The sequence below is a fragment of the Triticum aestivum genome, chromosome 7B (genome assembly GCF_018294505.1).
Source record: "Triticum aestivum cultivar Chinese Spring chromosome 7B, IWGSC CS RefSeq v2.1, whole genome shotgun sequence".
Lineage (NCBI taxonomy): Eukaryota > Viridiplantae > Streptophyta > Magnoliopsida > Poales > Poaceae > Triticum > Triticum aestivum.
The window spans coordinates 388401860-388420854 of NC_057813.1; the positions used below are offsets into that span (position 1 = coordinate 388401860).

At 48.5% G+C, this 18995-nt stretch overlaps 2 protein-coding genes across 2 annotated transcripts; one reads left to right on the forward strand and one right to left on the reverse strand.

Annotated features, from left to right (window-relative positions):
• Nucleotides 1–1307: 1307 nt before the first annotated feature.
• Nucleotides 1308–4617, forward strand: LOC123157453 (uncharacterized). The gene is made up of 5 exons (XM_044575738.1): nucleotides 1308–2396; nucleotides 3300–3379; nucleotides 3570–3834; nucleotides 3939–4206; nucleotides 4289–4617. Exons 1-4 carry the CDS (start codon nucleotides 1547–1549, stop codon nucleotides 4190–4192), a joined length of 1449 nt encoding a protein of 482 aa, XP_044431673.1. The 5' UTR covers nucleotides 1308–1546; the 3' UTR covers nucleotides 4193–4206; nucleotides 4289–4617.
• Nucleotides 4618–4786: 169 nt separating this feature from the next.
• On the reverse strand, nucleotides 4787–17586 carry LOC123157454 (uncharacterized). Its single transcript, XM_044575739.1, has 4 exons — nucleotides 17266–17586; nucleotides 5796–5960; nucleotides 5645–5694; nucleotides 4787–5238 (listed from the first exon to the last, which is right to left on the reverse strand). Exons 1-3 carry the CDS (start codon nucleotides 17534–17536, stop codon nucleotides 5657–5659), a joined length of 474 nt encoding a protein of 157 aa, XP_044431674.1. The 5' UTR covers nucleotides 17537–17586; the 3' UTR covers nucleotides 4787–5238; nucleotides 5645–5656.
• Between the last annotated feature and the right edge of the window lie 1409 nt (nucleotides 17587–18995).

Sequence of the window (18995 nt, forward strand, 5' to 3'; positions counted from 1 at the left end):
TTGGAAAGGCAAGTTGCTCTATTGGAGGACGGTTGGTCTTGATCAGTTTTGTACTCACAAATATGGTTATCTATATGCTTTTCTTTTACTAACTCCCTAAAGGGATCTTGCAAAGGTTGGATTATTTTAGATCCAGGTTCTTTTGGCAAAGAGACAGTGAAAAAAAGTGCAAGCTGCTCAAATGGAGTGTGGTTTGTAGGCCAAAAGACCAAGGTGGCCTTGGCATTCATGACCTACAGGTGAAGAATGGTGTCTTACTTAGTAAATGGTTGTTCAAACTACTTACTGAGGACCCTCCTGCGCAACAAGTACCTAGGCTGAAAGGTTGTGTCTCAGGCCTATTGGAAACATGGTGACTCGCACTTTTGGGCTGGTCTAATGGCCACAAAGAAACATCTTTTCCACTTTGGATCCTTCGCGATCAAAGACAGGTCAGAAGTTCGTTTCTCGGAGGACATTTGGCTAGGCAATGCCAGCCTCCGAGAACAATATCTTGCCTTGTACCACATTTTCGATATGAATGATACTCTAGCGCGGGTGCTCAGTTCATTCCCGCCAGATATTTCTTTCAGGCAAGATTTGATTGGTCCCCATCTTATGTCATGGCAAAATCTTCTATCTCGTTTGGATTCTATTAACCTGACATAAGGACGGGATGTGTTTCAGTGGAACCTCACTATATTTGGGTCCTTCACAGAACGTACCATGCGCTCATACATTCAGAGGTTCCGATGGAAAATAACAAGAAAATTTGGAAGTCTAAGATTTCACTGAAAGTCAAAATATGGTGCGATTGTCGCATCTCTTGAAATGTATGGTATTTAATCTGGTATGAATTTTTCTAATAATTCTTTTGTAGTACCATGCATTTCAAGAGAAATTTTATCTTGACTTGGTCATGTTTTTTTTTTTGCGAAAATTGACTCGGTCATGTTAGGACGAATTCTATGTTTCCTTGTAGTATATGTATTATATATAATCAAACAAAGTAACAAACTTTGGTATAGATTTCAAATCTGTAGAAAAATGAAGAGTGGGGATGCTCGTCTGGATACAGATACTCCAGTCTTTTGGTTTATGTATTCAGCGGTCAAATAGGAGTGGGGATGCTCGTCTGGATACAGATAGTCTGACCTCGGCAAGCCCGGTCCCTCCTAGACGTGCGACTAATGATCATCAAATTTTAAAATTCCATTATAACACCTGCAGATCGTGATCCATGTTCCATGATGCATCACCGGCGCACGGAACAGAGAGAGAGAGAGAGATTCCAAAAATAGTCAACCTCATGCCAAGATTACCAGCTTCATTATTGCTGTTAATATCATACTGCGGGCGGGTAACAACCTCCCCGATTAAGCTTAACAACCCCCGCCGGACGGCCATGGTCTTTTACAGGAAGGACCCTGCGTTCCACGTCCCCTGGTTCGTAATTTACGACTAGGACCTCGATACAGCTGAGAAACTATGATATAGTCCCCGCCGGGTCAGCCGCGCCTCCCGCCCGGTCCGTTCCCGCTGCTGTTGTTCCCCGGCGCTCACGCGAATGCCAATGCCAATAGCGGCCGCGGCCGGAAACGGAGAGGCCTCGCCGCTCGTGGAGGCGGTGGGGTGTAACATGCTGCAGCCGCGGGGTGGGCCGCCTCCACCGTCGCCGTCCCCGGTGGTCGGCAAGCCGCTCGCGTCCGGCGCAGTGCCGCGGCACGCGCTGGAGTTCGACGGCGATGGGCGGTATATGGACGCGCCATGGGACCTGCCTACGTCGCCGGAGACGTCGCCTTCCTCCGCACCGGGGGCGTTCACGTGGCATCACGTCGAGCTCCCGCGGTTGCTCACCGGTGGCGCGGCCGCGAAGCCGCTCCACCACGCGCAGGCGCTGATCGAGCTCCTGTGCCCGCCGCTCACACTCCAGGAGATCCTCGCGCTCGTCGGGAACGGCCCGCACTGCGGCGGCGTCGCCGACGGCGGCGGCGGCGCGCTCGTGCTCCGCGTCAGCGCGCCCGGCCCGCTCGGCAGCGCCTTCGCAATCCGCCTCGCCGCGCGCGTCACCGAGAGCTCCGTAGTCACCGTGTCCGTCGGCGCCGTCCCGCGGCTCGCGTTCGGGACCACGCAGGCGTCGCTCCTCTCGGAGGTGCCCCTCGGGGTGGCCGCCTCGCTCGCCGAAGAGGGGCACGGCGGCGGCCGCGCCGTCGAGGGCGGCGTCGTCATCGACGAGCGCCTGCTCGAGTCGCTGCTCGCCATGAACCACGCGGACGGAGCCCACACCGACAACCCAGTGCCACGGACGGTGTCCAACCTCCTCGTGCACGTCCTCGGCACGCACGTCGACCACGTCCACGACATTGTCACGCGCCTCGAGATGGAGATCGACAACATCGAGCTGCACATCGACAAAGGTGGGTGACGGAGGTTGCTTTCTTGGCTGGTAATCTCAAAGCATACAATAATTTATGTGGTACGGTGCTTTTTCTACTAGTCATCTTTTTAAGAGACTGCAAAAAAAAAGGCAATCTTTTAGGAGTTGATACTAACTTCATGTCTATGCCTTTGTGGTTGGTGATGACAAATTCTTGTTGTATGAACAACATGAGTTGCATTAATCATCATCATAGAATATTAATTGAACAGGAAGCTTAATTTGGTGGTAAGGAAATGGGGGTTGGGTACCAAATTTGTTGCCATTGTTGATGTGCATTGGAATGGCGAACTGGGAGAACTTCTGGAAGGTCAACACGAGCTTGCTGATGTTCTTGGGTTAACTGTGGATTGTTCGATTTGCAACACAGTTTTGGTTCCACATTTGTGCTTAAGCTGATTCTCAAATGGTGTTTTTCCATCTAGAGGTCATTCCCTGATAGATTGAAGATGCCCTAATGCTGGAATAAAGATAAAAGAGGAAGCTAAGAACTTAACAGGTTTTGCTTATGGATGGTAGAATGTGAATTGTCAAGCAACCTTATTTTCTGAAATGCGATGAATGCAGTGGCGGCCCAACATGATCTTTTCTGCCCCATCTGCGAGTTATTGGGGGGATTTTGTTCATCAATATCTTGGGTTCTAGACAGGTTAATGTCAATGGAATGCAATATAAAGCAAGTCTTCATTACTACTGATAAACTTGTACTCAAATTTGTTTGTAAGGTGATATCATATAATCGAATTACTTTAGTTTATGTAGTAATAGTCTAGTTTGATTATGCATATATCTACAAGGTATCAGATGGCAAATGTATTCACCTAGCACCTGGCAAATCGTCTCTTGAGATTTTTCATGGTATGCTTATGTATGTTGATTGCAGGTGGTCACTTCATGAGGAAACTTCTGTTGGATGGTAGGAGATTCCCCAAAATGCACCTTGATTTACAGCGCCTACTTCAGGTATTTGTTGAACCCTCTCCCAAATTTCTGAAGAGATATACTGGGGATTTGAGTGGGATGTACTTCAGTGATGTATTTAACTGAGTGTCCATGTGACCCCAAGATCAATATCATCTGCTGTTTCCTGACCTACCATACCATGATACCAAATAAAAGTTGGAGACCTGATGCTAATATGCTGTTCCTCCAGGTGGTTTCTCACGGCGAACAAGTCTTCCCCCGTGTGAAGGAAAGATGCGCGAGCAAGAGTTGGTTCGCAACTGAGGATATTGCCGCCCTCGAAGATTTGATCGGCCGCCTTAGGAGGCTCAAGGAAAACCTTGGATTTATAACAAACAGAGTGACTACGCTGCAGGCCAGCCTCGACAGCTGGCAGTCAGAACAGATCAACAAGAGCCTATACTATCTTTCATTCCTCTCCATAGTTTTCCTCCCTCTCTCCATTGTAACCGGAGGTAAGTTCTCCATGTTGGTCATCATAGTGGGCTTCCCCATCATAAGGTTGTTTCCCGTTCATGGGTGATCACCTGGATATACCCTTCCCTGCTATTTTACGCAGTTTTTGGAATGAATGTCGGTGGTGTGCCATGGACCGAGCAGAACAAGAACCCCGCAAATCTGGACGGTTTCGCCAACGTGATGCTGATATGTGCCGTGATCTTGCTGCTCCTTCTGCTTTGCTTTCTGTTCCCTTCACTGTATTCTCATGTGTCGGCATGGCGAACCCGGCGTGAGCTGACCAGGAGTGGCTCCCAGAACAAGAGGCACCTGAAACTCTTCAAAGGCCACAGGGAAGGTTACATGCGCCTGTGAGGTGAACATCACAGGTAAAATGGTGCAGCAGTTATTTAGCATGAATGGAACCTTCTTATGTATGCTCATCTCCTTGAAATCCATCCATGAATGCAGGTTCTTCCTGTATTCACCTGGGGGATGCTTTCCGGTAGGCAATCATGAAGGGAAGGTCCGAGGTGTTTCATTGGCAGCGAGAAATCTTGATACCAAGAATTTCTTTGGTGATGTTGTTGTAATATTGGGTGTAAAATTAGACAGAAAACTAGATAGGGGCCATGTACAGCTTTGGTTCACAACCTCCGACATAGGTTCACCACACATCTGTTCATTTTTTAGTTCTTTTCTTTTCCATTGTTATCTTGGGGAAGTTTGGTAGTAAGTCTCACTGTACCATTATTTTGCCTGTAAACTTTTTCAAGAGAGCAAGCTAATTGCTTCGACCATTGTTCTTCAGGTGTCTGTTCATTTACTCTCATCATAGTTGCATGATTTTTCTTCAGAACTGGATCATGGAAGAAACCAACATGTTCAAGAATATGGCAGTATGCTGATTGGCTTCATTGTTTAGACCAAGAGGCACATACAATTTGGGAATGGTCCCGGTCCAAAAGCTTCTTCAGAATATTCACGGTTTCTTCCTACCAGCCAACATAATTCATGAATTCAAGCGGTTGCTATCTTCAATATTCTCAACACAGTTATTCCAAATTTGCACAACATGAGATAAAAATATTGTTTACCCCTTGCAATCTAGTGTTGTACATGTTGAGACGGATTCCCCAAGAGAAATGGTACATGAGTACAATTGGTACATCTGAAGTGCATTTCACTTTCCACGCCACCAAGGACAAGAGATTGTTCAGACCGAAGAACTAATCCCACTTCAACGAAAAAGAATGAAGTGTTCCTAGTGATGCGAATTTGGAGGGCAGTTGCAATCACCACTCTTCACTATTATACACAGCCTCTTGTGAAAATGCCGCCTGCATCGCTATTGAATTACAGTTCAGCTGACAGAAATGGTGAGCAATTGACGGGCAACACAGGAAATGTCCTTCTAGATCCTGCAGTTCATAGCACTGGTGTTAGGAAGCACTTATCAGTAAGTAAACATAGAACTGTGAGTTAAAAGGATTTTTCTTATGTAACATTATATACCCTATATAATCTAAAGCTAGAACAAGCTTGTAATGTTTCAGATATGAAACTGTTGCATTTATAATACTAAACCGAGTAGCTAGATGCTACAACTCTACCGGACTGAATGATCATGGATCTACTGTCAAAAGTATAAGAAAGCTTTTATCGACAGAAGTAGATTCAGACTATCGAAATCCATCGGCATATTTCTGCAGTGTAGCTTACTCAGGTCTATCATGAGCACCCATACGTATATCAGCTGGGATGATAATATATTCTGGAAAAAGAAATGATAATAGACCAAAGTGATAATAGACCAAAGTAATGCACCTCAATCCAAGTTTAATTCTGGTTTTGCAACTGCACACGAGATGAATGATCTGCAAATATAATACAACATGAATATCATAATTCATCAGGTTTATCTGAGCCGAGTAGTGCAATAAAGAACCAGATATAGTGTTAGTATGGTGAATAGTACCACTTGTAACACCAGTAGAAATCATTCTATCCATATTATCTATACGTCTTTGTATGGACCTCAGTAGCATGTTTAGCGCTAACACTCTCTTGCGGATAGAAGAAATCCTTGCTGCATGTTGTGCTATTACCGGGGAGGGTGCATTCTCCAATAGCCTGTCTAGTTCTGCAGAAACCAATAGGCATAGTTTCATAAAATTCACGACGCACAAGGAGAGTATGAGTTGAAAACAATATGCATGCAGAGAAAAATAACAACACAAAGTTCAATTCAGAAACATATGAACCACAAAATAAGCATCCAATAACAGAAGTATAAATCTCTGGGGTGATATCTTGCCAAATGCTGATGTACTTCACATAACATGGTTCAAGGTAGGATCACATGTGCCGGGAAATACACAGGAGCACATGGATGCTCCACCCCCCTATATGAAATTAAATTCAAAAAATACAAGAAAAATTCAAAAAATGAAATCTTGAACTATCAAACTCAGGTGCCCATTCTACTCCCGTATGAAGTTTCGTAGAAAAAATACCAGGAAATGTATCCGTGGCGACAAAAATACAGTCCGAAATAAAATCCATCCAAACAGTTTTTTTTCTATACATAATAATTATTTGTCTTTTTTGCCACGGATACGTTTCCTGGTATTTTTTTCATGAAATTTCACACGAAAGTATATTGGGTTCCCAGGTTTCATATTCCAAAATCTCAGTTTTTTTTTTTGAAATTTCCTTGTATTTTTTTTGAATTTAATGTTCACATAGGGGTGTGGAGCACCCAGGTGCTACAAATCCTCTTCCCACGTGTGCCTCTCAATACTGCAAGCACGATAAGCAATCTCTCATAGGCAACATGATTAAATGTACATTAGTTACCCTAAGATCGGATTTAATTCCTTGCAATTAACTCAATGGTGCTGGTAGGGTGCAGGGCACAAGAGCAAAACCTGTCGTCGCAAACAAAAGGGCAAAAAACATGTACTCTTTTTTTTTCCGAAAAGGCTCAGATCTATTATAAAGATTCGTACAAAGCACCCCAAACATAGTAAAAATACATCAAGGTTTTTGGACCACCGAACGACCACTACCGCCGCTAGAACGAGCTGTCGACGGGCCGCTGTCGCCGCTCCCATACCGGAACCAGCCTGACCTTGTCAATGACAGCAGGTAAGTCTTCGTGCACGTGCCCTTAAGGACCAGCGCCCCAAAGCCGCAGGCGCCGCCATTGAACCCTTAAATCAATTCGAAGAACCTGACACGAAATCTCACCGTCTCGTATGCAAGGCGAGAAACCCTAACCACGCCACCCCAAGGAGACGGCAAGAATCTACTCCCAAGCTCCGTCTAATCCATCCTAACGGACGAACTTGAGGAGGATCGGAGCCTGGAAGACGGAGCCTGGAAGACTGGCTCGGAGATGAAGCACCGCCATCCATCCGAGTGCCGCCCCTGTGAGGATTAAGACCCTAACCTATCTACTAACCGGACTCGAGACACCAAGATTCCCCTCCCCGCCATCGGAGGGAAGGAGATTCCACGGGCTCGCCAGCAGATATTGAGGTGAGGAAGCTTCGCCCTAGTCGCCTTGCGAGAGGGGAAGGAAAGCCAACGATAAATGTTAGAGTACGTAATGGCCTAATGGGCCTGCGCCCGTTAGTCTTAGGGTTAATTAGAGATAAGGGTCGCTTGCTTGGGAGTCAAGTAAACCTCTCTATATAAGGAGAGGACATGTATAAATCTAATCAAGCAACAAGCAATCATATTTGCTAGGCTTCCTTAGGGAGCCGGGAGACCTAACCCTAGTCGCCGCCCTGCTCTCTCTCTCTCGCGCGCGCAAGCAACGACGGCGCCCCAGTGCCGGCGACCACGCCTTCCTCCACGCCACCCCTCCTTCCACCCCTACAACCTGAGACCACGCTCTGGTAGGGATCCGGTTCATACCAATTTGGTATCATCTTTCCCGGTTCGATCATGTCCAGCCCTCCACCGAGTTCTTCCCACCCGCCGCCGCCGCACACCTACCCGCCGCCACCAGCGTCTTCGTCGGCGCACCTACCCGCTGCCACCACGCTCTGGTAGGGATCCGGTTCATACCAATTTGGTATCATCTTTCCCAGTTCGATCATGTCCAGCCCTCCACCGAGTTCTTCCCACCCGTCGCCGCCGCACACCTACCCGCCGCCACCAGCGTCTTCGTCGGTGCTGCTGCCCCACACAGCAGGCGCGCCGGCAGTGGGTGTGCTGGCGTCCTCAGGGGCGATTGTACCCTCTGCCCCGGCGCCGTCCGCCCTCGTCCTCACCCCGGAGCAGATGATAGCCGCAATCCTGGAATTACGGCAAGCCGTGGCGGGCATCAGGGCCTTCCTCGTCGGGCCCTATGCGCCCCAGCCGCATCCCCAGCAGCCACCTCCGCCGCCGCCACACCAACAGCGGCTACCCCCGCCGCCGCCGCCCTCGGCGCCTGTCATCTCGTACCAGTATGGGATGCCCTACGACGGGACTGCGACGACCTCGTTCCCATTAGCGCCGCCACCGTCCAGGGCATCCCCATCTAGCAGATCAAGTTCCCGCTGTCGCCGTCACCGCTTCCGACTTGGATCGCTACCTGTCACGTGTCGGTGGCGGTGAGGCTGCAGGCTGCTGCGCGCGGCCTCCTAGCGTGTCGGCGTGTGCGGGAGATGTGTGGTCTGCAGCTGCAGCTCCTCCAAGTTGCGCTTCGCTGCGCAAAGGACCTCGATCTCGTCCGCTGCGTCGGGGATCTTGGGCATGTGGTTTCCCCCACGGGCGGCGGGCATGCTGTTTTCCCCGCGGGCAGCGACCTCAACGTCTGCGACATCGGCGGTTGGGGAGGCGCACCCCTCCTCGTCATTCTCCATCGAAAGCCCTCCACTCTTCTCTGTGCGGTGCAGACCAACAGCCGTCCGGCGGGGAGAAGGCATGGTGTCACCTCTTAGAATTATATTGATAATGGCATTTGGCCTTTTGTATTCTAGTCTTTTGGCATCCTTTTGTAGCCTTTTGGCATCCTCTTGTACATGTATATATGTTGGCTTTGGCCTCCTAATTAATACAAGTTGTTAATGTAACATGGTATCAGGTCCAAGTTAGGGTCTCCACCTCACGCACCATTGCAACTCGTGCTAATCAGATCGAATTTTTTTTCTCTTTGCTTGGTCTTCCTTCGATCTCATCGGCTTGGAGATCTGTCTGCCCGTATCCTCCAAGGGGCTGCTGCATTTTTTCTTCCGATCTGCTCCAAGTCGAGTCGCCGTCCGCCCGTATCCCCAAGGGCGCCGCCGCTCGTCTTCCTCCAAGGTCGCCGCTGGCCCTGCCGAACCTGGCTGTCGTCTGCTTCCTGCATCATTGCTTTGTGCCCGCCGCCGTGCCGCCCCCGGCTCCGATTCCCGGCGCCCTCCCACGCGGGTTACTCCCTACCGCTGTTGTACTCCCGTTTCGGCTGCTCGGATCAAGCGCGCGGTTGCTCCCGTTTCGGCCGCCTGGATCGACCTGTCTAACGCTCGAGGCGCTCTTCGTCCGCTTTGCGCTACTGACGCCCGCGTCCTCCGACCTTCACCGTTGTCCGCCTCGGCCGCCATCTGTACGCCAGCCCGTCGCGTTGCGCGTGCACGAAGTCTACAGCTGCTGCGATCTGTTCGTGGCAGCTTTGCTGGAAGTCGCAGCTTGGGCCGTTGTTTTGGGCCTGCCTTGGGTGCTGGCCTGCAGCCTTGGGCATCGATGCTGTAGCTCCTCACGGGACGTCATTCCAGTGGATTGGCTGACTTGTGTTATGTGATCCAAAAAAAGAGAGAGTAAAAAAAATTGATATGATGTTCCCATCGGGGCAACATCTTCATTGTTGCCCGCAGACTTCCGACGGTGTTCCCTATATTGATCATGTCTCACACATGCGCCGTTGCTCAGTGCTTGGTGCTCGTCCGTCTGTGACGTTGTCCCCTACGACGTGTTCAGCAGGCTTCGGTGACCGCTCTGCATCGACTCCTCGAGTGGCTTCCACATGCGGCTCTATGTCAACTCGTTACTCTCAGTCGACTCTACACGCAGCTTCCACGGGTGGTGGGATTGCTCATTGTCGACAGGTGTTTCTACCTCGACCTCTTCTGCCATGTCCCTATCTGCGCGTGAGATTGCGCAACTGCAATGCCTGATTGCTGCTTGGGATTCTTCACCGTCTGGTTCTGCGGGTTCTGTGACTGACTCTTCTGGCACTGAGAAACCACCTTCTAATCATTCAGGTACATCCCCATGGATTCTTGATACCGGAGCATCTTTTCATATGACTTATGATTCTTCCACTTTAACCTCCGTTCGACCTGTCGAGTCTCATGTTCGTGTTCTTACAGCTGATGGCACTCCCCTTGCTGTAGCTAGCCGAGGCACTCTTAGCACTTCTTCATTTCATGTTCCCTCTGTCGCTCATGTTCCTCGACTTACCATGCAGCTCATATCTAGTGGTCAGATTGTTAACTCTAGTTGTAGGGTCATTCTCGACTTTGATTCGTGTTCTGTTCAGGACCGTCATACTGGTGCTCTGCTTGGTGCTGGCCCACACCGCCCTGATGGTCTTTGGGAGCTTGACTGGCTTCGTCTTCCCTCCGCTGCCACCACCGCCAGTCTCGCAGCCCCTGTTGCTGCATCTACCAGCTCTTTTCAGCAGTGGCATCATTGTCTTGGCCATTTATGTGGTTCTCGTCTCTCATCTTTGGTTCATCGTGGTGTTCTGGGGTCTGTCTCCGGTAACGCTTCGTTGGATTGTCTGGGTTGTAGACTTGGTAAGCAGATTCAGCTACCCTATCCTCACAGTGAGTCAGTGTCCGAGCGCCCTTTTGATCTCGTTCACTCTGATGTTTGGGGTCCGGCTCCCTTCGCTTCGAAAGGGGGTCATCGCTACTATATTATCTTTATAGATGATTTTTCTCGGTACACTTGGATATATTTCATGTCTTCTCGTAGTGAGGTCTTATCTATTTACAAAAAAATTGCTGCCATGGTTCACACCCAGTTTGCCTCTCATATTCGTGTTTTTCACGCAGATTCAGCTGGTGAGTATATCTCCCAGCGTTGCAAGGATTCCTTGCTGAGCAGGGTACTCTTACTCAGTTCTCTTGCCCTGGTGCTCATGCTCAGAATGGTGTGGCTGAGCGCAAGCATCGTCATCTTCTTGAGACGGCGCGTGCGATGATCGCCGCCTCTCTTCCGCCTCACTTCTGGGTTGAGGCTGTTACCACTTCCACCTATCTCATCAACATTCAGCCATCTGCTGCTCTACAGGGTGGTATCCCTCTCGAGCATCTTTCTGGTCGTTCTCCTAATTATCCGTCGCTTCGTTTGTTTGGTTGCGTTTGCTATGTTTTGCTTGCCCCTCTTGAACGCACCAAATTGTCCGCTCAGTCTGTTGAGTCTGTCTTTCTCGGATACAGTGATAAGCATAAGGGCTACCGATGTTGGGATCCTGTCAGTCGTCGCAATGCGTATTTCGCGGGATGTGACCTTTGATGAGTCCTGTCCCTTCTACCCGCGTCCATCCTCCTCGGCCTTTTCCACGGAGGACATCTCTTTTCTTACATTTCCGGATACACCTCCTTTTGTGCACAGTATTCCTACTCCTCGTCGTATTCCTACTCCTCGTCCCGCTGTTGTAGATTCGATGCCATCCTCTCCTACGGTTTCTTCTCCTCCCTTGTCTCATAACTCTCCACCTTCATCATCGATATCTTCCCCTTCTCCACCTTCATCGCCGGTACATTCCCCATCTTCACCTCCAGTGATTCCACCTCTTCCCTCCTTTCCATTCCATTATACTCGTCGTCCACGTGTTGTGGACGAGTCTACTGATACGCCCTCTACTTCTGGTGCGTCGTCTTCCTCCTCTCAGCCGACTTATGGTCTTCGTTCTCGGCCTTGTCCGCCCCCTGGCCGATATTCTCCTTCTCGTTATGGTCTTTCGACCGTTCTTGAGCCGACTTCTTATCGAGATGTTGTTGTTCATCCTGAATGGCAGTTTGCGATGGCAGAGGAGATTGCTGCTCTTGAGTGCCCCGGCACGTGGGATCTGGTTTCTCTTCCTCCCCGTGTTCGTCCCATCACTTGTAAGTGGGTCTATAAGATTAAGACTCGCTCTGATGGTTCTCTTGAGCGTTACAAAGCTCGTCTTGTGGCTCGTGGCTTTCAGCAGGAGCATGGTCGTGATTATGATGAGACTTTTGCTCCTGTGGCCCATATGACCACTATCCGCACACTTCTCGTCGTGGCCTCTGTTCGTCATTGGTTTGTGTCTCAGCTTGATGTGAAGAATGCCTTTCTAAATGGTGAGTTGTGTGAGGAGGTTTATATGCAGCCACCACCTGGGTATTTTGTTCCTGATGGCATGGTTTGTCGTCTTCAACGCTCTCTCTATGGCCTTAAACAAGCCCCCCGTGCCTGGTTTGAGCGTTTTGCCTCTGTGGTGACCGCCGCTGTTTTTTCGCCCAGTGCTCATGATCCAGCATTGTTTGTCCACCTTTCTGCTCTTGGTAGGACTCTTATTCTTCTATATGTTGATGACATGATCATCACCGATGATGACTCTGAGTACATTGCCTTTGTCAAGGCACGTCTTAGTGAGCAGTTTCTTATGTCTGATCTTGGTCCTCTTCGCTACTTTCTTGGGATTGAGGTTTCTTCTACCTTTGATGGCTTCTTTATTTCCCAAGAAAAGTATATCCAGGATCTTCTCTCTCGTGCAGCTCTTAGTGATGAGCGCACTGTTGAGACTCCTATGGAGCTCAATGTCCATCTTCGTGCTTTTGATGGGGAGCCCTTGTCTGATCCGACGCGTTATCGTCATCTTGTCGGGAGTCTTGCCTATCTTGCCGTCACTCGTCCAGATATCTCCTACCCTGTCCATATTCTGAGTCAGTTTGTTTCTGCTCCTACTTCAGTTCACTATAGTCACCTTCTTCGTGTTCTACGATATCTTCGTGGCACGATCTCTCATCGTCTCTTCTTCCCTCGTTCCAGCTCGTTACAGCTCCAGGCCTATTCGGATGCTACGTGGGCTAGTGATCCTTTGGATCACCGTTCACTTTCTGCTTACTATGTTTTTCTTGGTGGTTCCCTCATTGCCTGGAAGACGAAGAAACAGACTGCAGTTTCCATTCGAGTGCAGAGGCCGAGTTGCGAGCTATGGCTCTTCTGACGGCAGAGGTGACTTGGTTATGATGGTTACTTGAGGATTTCGGTGTTTCAGTTACTACACCTACCACCCTCTTGTCCGAGAGTACAGGTGCTATCAGTATTGCGCGGGACCCCGTGAAGCATGAGCTTACCAAGCATATTGGTGTTGATGCCTTTTTTGTGCGCGCTGCTGTTCAGGATCATGTTATTGCTCTTTAGTATGTGTCTTCCGAGTTACAGCTAGCGGACTTCTTCACGAAGTCCCAGACTAGAGCGCAACATGGGTTTCACCTCTCCAAACTCAGTGTTGTGGATCCACCATGAGTTTGAGGGGGGGGGGTGTTAGAGTTATATTGATAATGGCATTTGGCCTTTTGTATTCTAGTCTTTTGGCATCCTTTTGTAGCCTTTTGGCATCCTCTTGTACATGTATATATGTTGGCTTTGGCCTCCTAAATAATACAAGTTGCTATTGTAACATCACCGACAGGAGCGCACCGCATAGCACCACTGCATTCCGCCGCCTGCCGCCGCGAGGGCACCTCTGCTAGTCGCTCTTGCGACCACTTCCAGGTGACCATACACATGCACTCCTTTTGTCCAGATGATGTCCATGGGATCCAGGTGGCTATACACGTGCACGTCCGACGTGCGGATGGTGTCCACTTTATGTTCAGGGGTCCAAAATAAAGCGTCCCAGTCCATTTCAGGTTGAGAGTAATAAAACAAGCTGAGATGTAAAAGGCTTGTTTTTAGGTGTTAGGTTTGTGTTGCATTGAGTCATGGTTGGTTATCAGTTGGTTAGGTTGCAACTCGAGGACAAGCTGCATGTCCAGGTGGGGTGTAGTGTTAAGAGTACGTAATGGCCTAATGGGCCTGGGCTGGCGGTATAGCCCGTTAGTCTTAGGGTTAATTAGAGATAAGGGTCGCTTGCTTGGGAGTCAAGTAAACCTCTCTATATAAGGAGAGGAGATGTATCAATCTAATCAAGCAAGAAGCAATCATATTTGCTCGGCTTCCTTAGGGAGCCAGGAGACCTAACCCTAGCCGCCGCCCTGCTCTCTCTCTCTCTCTCACGCGCGAGCGCAAGCAACGACGGCGCCCCAGCGCCAGCGACCACGCCATCCCTCCTTCCACCCCTACAACCTGAGACCACGCCCTGGTAGGGATCCGGTTCATACCAATAAACCTGTACACTCATGTAATGATGGCGCCACAGAAGCCTTGCTTCTACCGTATTCAACTTATATAAGTGTGCAGGTAATAAAGGGCAGCCCCAGTGCATGTAGCTCCCGCTTGCGCAGGGTCTGGGGAAGGGTCCGACCACTTTGGGTCTATTGTACGCAGCCTTTCCCTACATTTCTGTAAGAGGCTGTTTCCAGGACTTGAACCCGTGACCTCATGGTCACAAGGCAGCAGCTTTACCACTGCGCCAAGGCTCCCCTTCATAAGTGTGCAGGTAATAAACAAACAATTTATTATAGTCAATACAACATAATACCACTACTCTATGTCCTGACCTTAAACACCAGAACCGTCCAGATACAAGGGGTGCGCATCACCCGGAGCCAAAGACTCGCTACCCATATAGGTCCTGCTTTTTATGGAAAGCAACATGCACTGGAGAACCCAGCCTAGCAAGTATGGTTTGCTGGACCAAATCTTCCTCAATCAGGTATTTATCTTACTCTGCGTATTTCCATGTGTTTTGTCAATTTAACTATCATATTTGTGTTTGTATCGACAGTGATGTACTTTTCAGTAATATAATTTTAATTCCAATCTAGTGAACCCTTTTGTATGCCATAACTTAGCACCTCGCTGGCTTCATTTCTATTTGTTTGTCCACTGAGTTAGTTGCTTAATATACTTCATTTTGTTGTTTGGGTGTTTCAAAGTGCAGTTTTTTATCCAAGAACTGAGCCCCGATGATATTCCAAACCGCTCTTGTTTGTCTTTCACTTATGTAGGATAATAATAGAGCCAACAGCTGGCTATATAAATCTACCATATCACCAAAAGCCAGCCTTAGTTACTGTATAGAGTTGGCAATTAGGTTAGTACTTTTTTTCACTTTCTCTCTTCATTTTTCTCATTAGTTCTTTTTACCTAGGAGCACACGTAGAGCTCACTCCTTCTCTTTTTCCTTACCTCTCTTTTCCACATAGGCAAAAATGTCATCTAATAAGCAGGCTTATAGCGTACTACCTCCATCTCGGTTTATTGGTCCCCTTTGTATTTTGTGCCAAATTTTGATAATAGATTTCACTAACAAAATATAAGTTGTATACCACAAAACTTATATTGTTGGATTCATATTCGAAAGAGGTTTTCAATGATACTATTTTCATGGCAAATAACTTATTTTTTGGTAGTTAAATCAAAGGTCAAAGTTTGACCCAAAATACAAGGGGGGCTAATAAACCAGGACGGAGGTAGTACTAGTATTATACTTCCTCTGAATACGCTATCATTGTCAAGTCAGCCATGCCACTTAAAAACATGCTCTACATTATTATTAGTTCATAAATACTCCCTCTGTTCCGAAAAACTAATTGCACTGCAACAAAACTGAAACCAAATACTAGCATGAGCATCTCTACAATAAGAATGATCTTCGGTTCGAATTGACAGAAAAATACACATTAACTACTGCTCAGACAACAAGGCTGGGTCAGTACCAGAATGACCATAAAAAAGAAATACTAGCGCGAGTACCCATATCACACTGTGCCACAAAAATTCAGGAGCTTAAAGCAGAATCTGTTGGTCCTTAGGCATTTCTAACCGATCCCCAGTAACCAGTTAGAGGAGTAAAATTCCGGTTTTACTCTAACCGGGACCTAACCGATCCCCAATAGACCATAGTGGAGTAAAAAAATTACTTGGCCACCGCAAATCTCCCTATTTTTACTCCACCGCTTGGTGGCCGAGTAGAAAATCTCTCCCTCTCTTCCTTTCCTTTGCCTCCTCTTCTCCCCCTCGCCCTGCCGCCGGCGCGTCCCCCGCCCTTCCCTACCGCCCCCTCACCTCCCAATGGCCGGACGCGGTGGCCGGTGATCTCCGCCGCCGATCCACAACGCGGATCCGCGCCGCCACGCCCGTGGGTCGTCGTCTGCTGGCGCATCCTCAAGCCGCCACCGCTCGCCCAATCGGCCCACCCCCACCTGATTCGCCGATTTCCCGGAGCTCCCTCCGCCGCGGCCGCCGACGAGGACCTACCTCGGCGTCCGGCAGCGCTCGTGGGGGATATGGGTGGCAGAGACCACCGACCGGGAGACCCACAAGAGGAAGTGGGACGGGTCGTTCCACACGGCGGACCTTGCGGCGATGGAGTATGACCGGTGGCAAGTCCGGTTCCACGGCCGCGTTGCGAGGCTGAACTTCCCGTTCTGGACGGCGTCGGTCCACCTCATCCCGCCGGAGCCGGGTGTGGTGAGCGCGGCGATAGCGCGGGAGGAGTGAGAGGCGAGGGAGCGCCTCGAGGCGGAGGCCGCCGACGAGGCATACATGGAGGACCTCCGCCGCCAGCACTTGAAGCTCGTGGAGGCGGAGCAGGCGATATTCGCCGACAAACGGGGAGGTCATCGTCATCTCCGATGACGAGGTGTAAGGCGGCGAGGAGGAGGAATTCGACGTTGAGGAGTGGCAGAGCATCTTCCCCGACTGCGACGACGACGGCACCGGCAAGGACCCAGCTCTCACCGAGGGTGGCCTGTCGAGGAAGGATTGGCTCAACCCCCACTACGGCCGTTGAGGTTGAGTAGTTTTTAGTGTAGTTTTAAGTTTAGTGTAGTTTAGGTCCAAATTTATGTTTAATGTTCGGTTGTCAAGACTATCTATGTTGAACTTATGTTTAAATGCATGCAAGTTTCGGTTGAAATTAGGTTGAATTTATGCAAATTTACGTTTTACTCCGCTAAGTTTAGGTGATCGGCTAAAACCGACCATAACTTAGTGGAGTATAAATACTCCACTAAGATTTACTCAACCGGATACTCCGCTATTTTTTAGGGGATCAGTTAGAAATGCCCTTAGATCAGTCAGATGCCATATCTTATCACTAAGTATCAATTAATCCAATTCACTTAGAGCAGAGCAAATCTGTATCGAATCACTTGATTAAAACACATGCCGGAGACACCTCAACGCAAACTAGCCACGAAGCGCAAACAAAACCCTAGGCGAAGAGGAGCCCGCACACCCCCACGGGACGGCCGCAGAGGCAGCAGCGAGGAGCAAGTAAATTTGAGGCCAAGGCGTAAGAGATGATGCAGGAGGTAACCACCTACCTCCGTTGAGGCGGTCAATGGCGGTGGCGAGCTCGGCCTGGCTCTGGGCGGTGGCCGCGGCGCGCGCCTCATGCTCCTCAAGCGCGCCGCCTAGCACCCCTGCGATGGCCGCAGCCAGCGCCTCGCACCTGTCAGGAAGAGGACCCGTGTCCACATCCTCCAAGCCGCCGTCCCTGGTGATCTTCGGAGGCCGGTCGTCGCCGCCGGCGATTGTAGCAGACGGGCCGGAGGTGGTGGGAAGATCGAAGCCGTCCATTAGAGGTAGTTCCATCGAGAGAGGGCTGGAGACAAGCAGTGGGATCGGGAGGACGCCGGGCCTCAGATTAGGCCTAGCAATGGGCTTCGTTTAATTTCCTCATGCTGGGGATTTGAATGGGACAAAAGAGCAGCGGGCTTCTAGTCGCGTTCTGGGCCAGCCCAGTATCATGGCTACATTGTCGCTCGTCCAGAGTCATTGTTTTTGAAAAAACACGAATTTCAAAAAAGTTAATGGATTTTGAAAAACAAGGACGGATTTGAGAAAATAATTCACGAATTTGCAAAAAAATTGCATCAATTTTGAAAATAAGTTCATGAACTTGAAAAAGTTTGCGGATTTTGTAAAAAAGCGCAAATTTGAAAAAAAATCATCAATTTTGAAAAATAAATGAATTTGAAAAAAGTTCACGGGTTCTGAGAAAAAATTCAAATTTGAAAAGAGTTTGTGGATTTAAAAAGCATTGAAAAGGTCAAGAATTTAAGAAAAATGTTCATGATTTTAAAAAGGGAAATAAAATGAACAAAGAAAGAGAAAGAGAATAAAAAGGAAAACACAAAAGAAAACCCGGGCAAGCAAAACGGAAAAGAAAAAAAAAAGAAACCAAACAGAGAAACCGATCTGTCCTTTAGCGTTGTAGTTGAAGAAAAACAAAAAGAAGTAAACTAGGCACAACAGGCAAGTTGTCCACTTGGTTACCCTGGTTTGTACTAAGGCCAACTCCAATGCGTTGACCCAAACGAACGTGAATCTGATCTCTTTTTTTGTCTGTTTGGGTTGCCAATTTGGCTCATGTCCGCATGAATTTGGACAGTGCACCCAACCGGCCTACCCATTTGGTCTGTTTGGGTTGTCTCAGAAAAATGGTATGTTTGGGTAGTGCGCCAATCCATTATGCCCTCGGTCATTTTTTCAACTTCCATTTTTTGGTAATCAAACATAGCAAGTATATAGCAAAATAAGTCTAGCATATTTACATTGTATGCTATGCCGGCATACAGCATTGGAACAAAAGGATCACCACGGCCATAGTTCATGCACCTTGACCCTAGTTCATGAAAACCAAACAAATAGAATGTGACGCCCGGGTAATTAAGCTACAGTAATCCCCACTAATGATGCCACGTCACCTTTGTCACTGTAGTTAATCTCGGGTTAGTTCAAAAACCGGTTCGAATTTCAAATTCAAAATCAAGTCAAGAATAAACGTTTTCAAAATAAAAACAAAAATGTTCGGTGGACGCCAAATATTACAAAGGTAATTATGGTGCAACAAACCCCTTTTTATAAAAAGCCTAAATACTTTTAGATGAATTTAAACAGAAAAGAAATAATAAAAGAAAATAAAAAAAAGGAAAAACAAAACAGAAAAGCTAAAACCTAAGACTATAAAAAAAGAGAAACCCCCCTGGGCCGTGGCCCAACTGGGCCAACCCCCAGGCCCAGCCGGCCGGCCCGCTACCTCCCCTCCATA

Bases quoted from the DNA above. Each gene is read 5' to 3' on its own strand.
- LOC123157453 (XM_044575738.1), top strand. From the start codon at position 1,547: ATGCCAATGCCAATAGCGGCCGCGGCCGGAAACGGAGAGGCCTCGCCG. The intron at 2,397-3,299 runs GTGGGTGACGGA...TGTTGATTGCAG, and splicing joins CGAGCTGCACATCGACAAAG to GTGGTCACTTCATGAGGAAA. The intron at 3,835-3,938 runs GTAAGTTCTCCA...TATTTTACGCAG, and splicing joins TCTCTCCATTGTAACCGGAG to TTTTTGGAATGAATGTCGGT.
- LOC123157454 (XM_044575739.1), bottom strand. From the start codon at position 17,536: ATGGAACTACCTCTAATGGACGGCTTCGATCTTCCCACCACCTCCGGC. The intron at 5,961-17,265 runs GTAGGTGGTTAC...TGGTTTCTGCAG, and splicing joins CATTGACCGCCTCAACGGAG to AACTAGACAGGCTATTGGAG. The intron at 5,695-5,795 runs GTACTATTCACC...TTATATTTGCAG, and splicing joins TTCTACTGGTGTTACAAGTG to ATCATTCATCTCGTGTGCAG.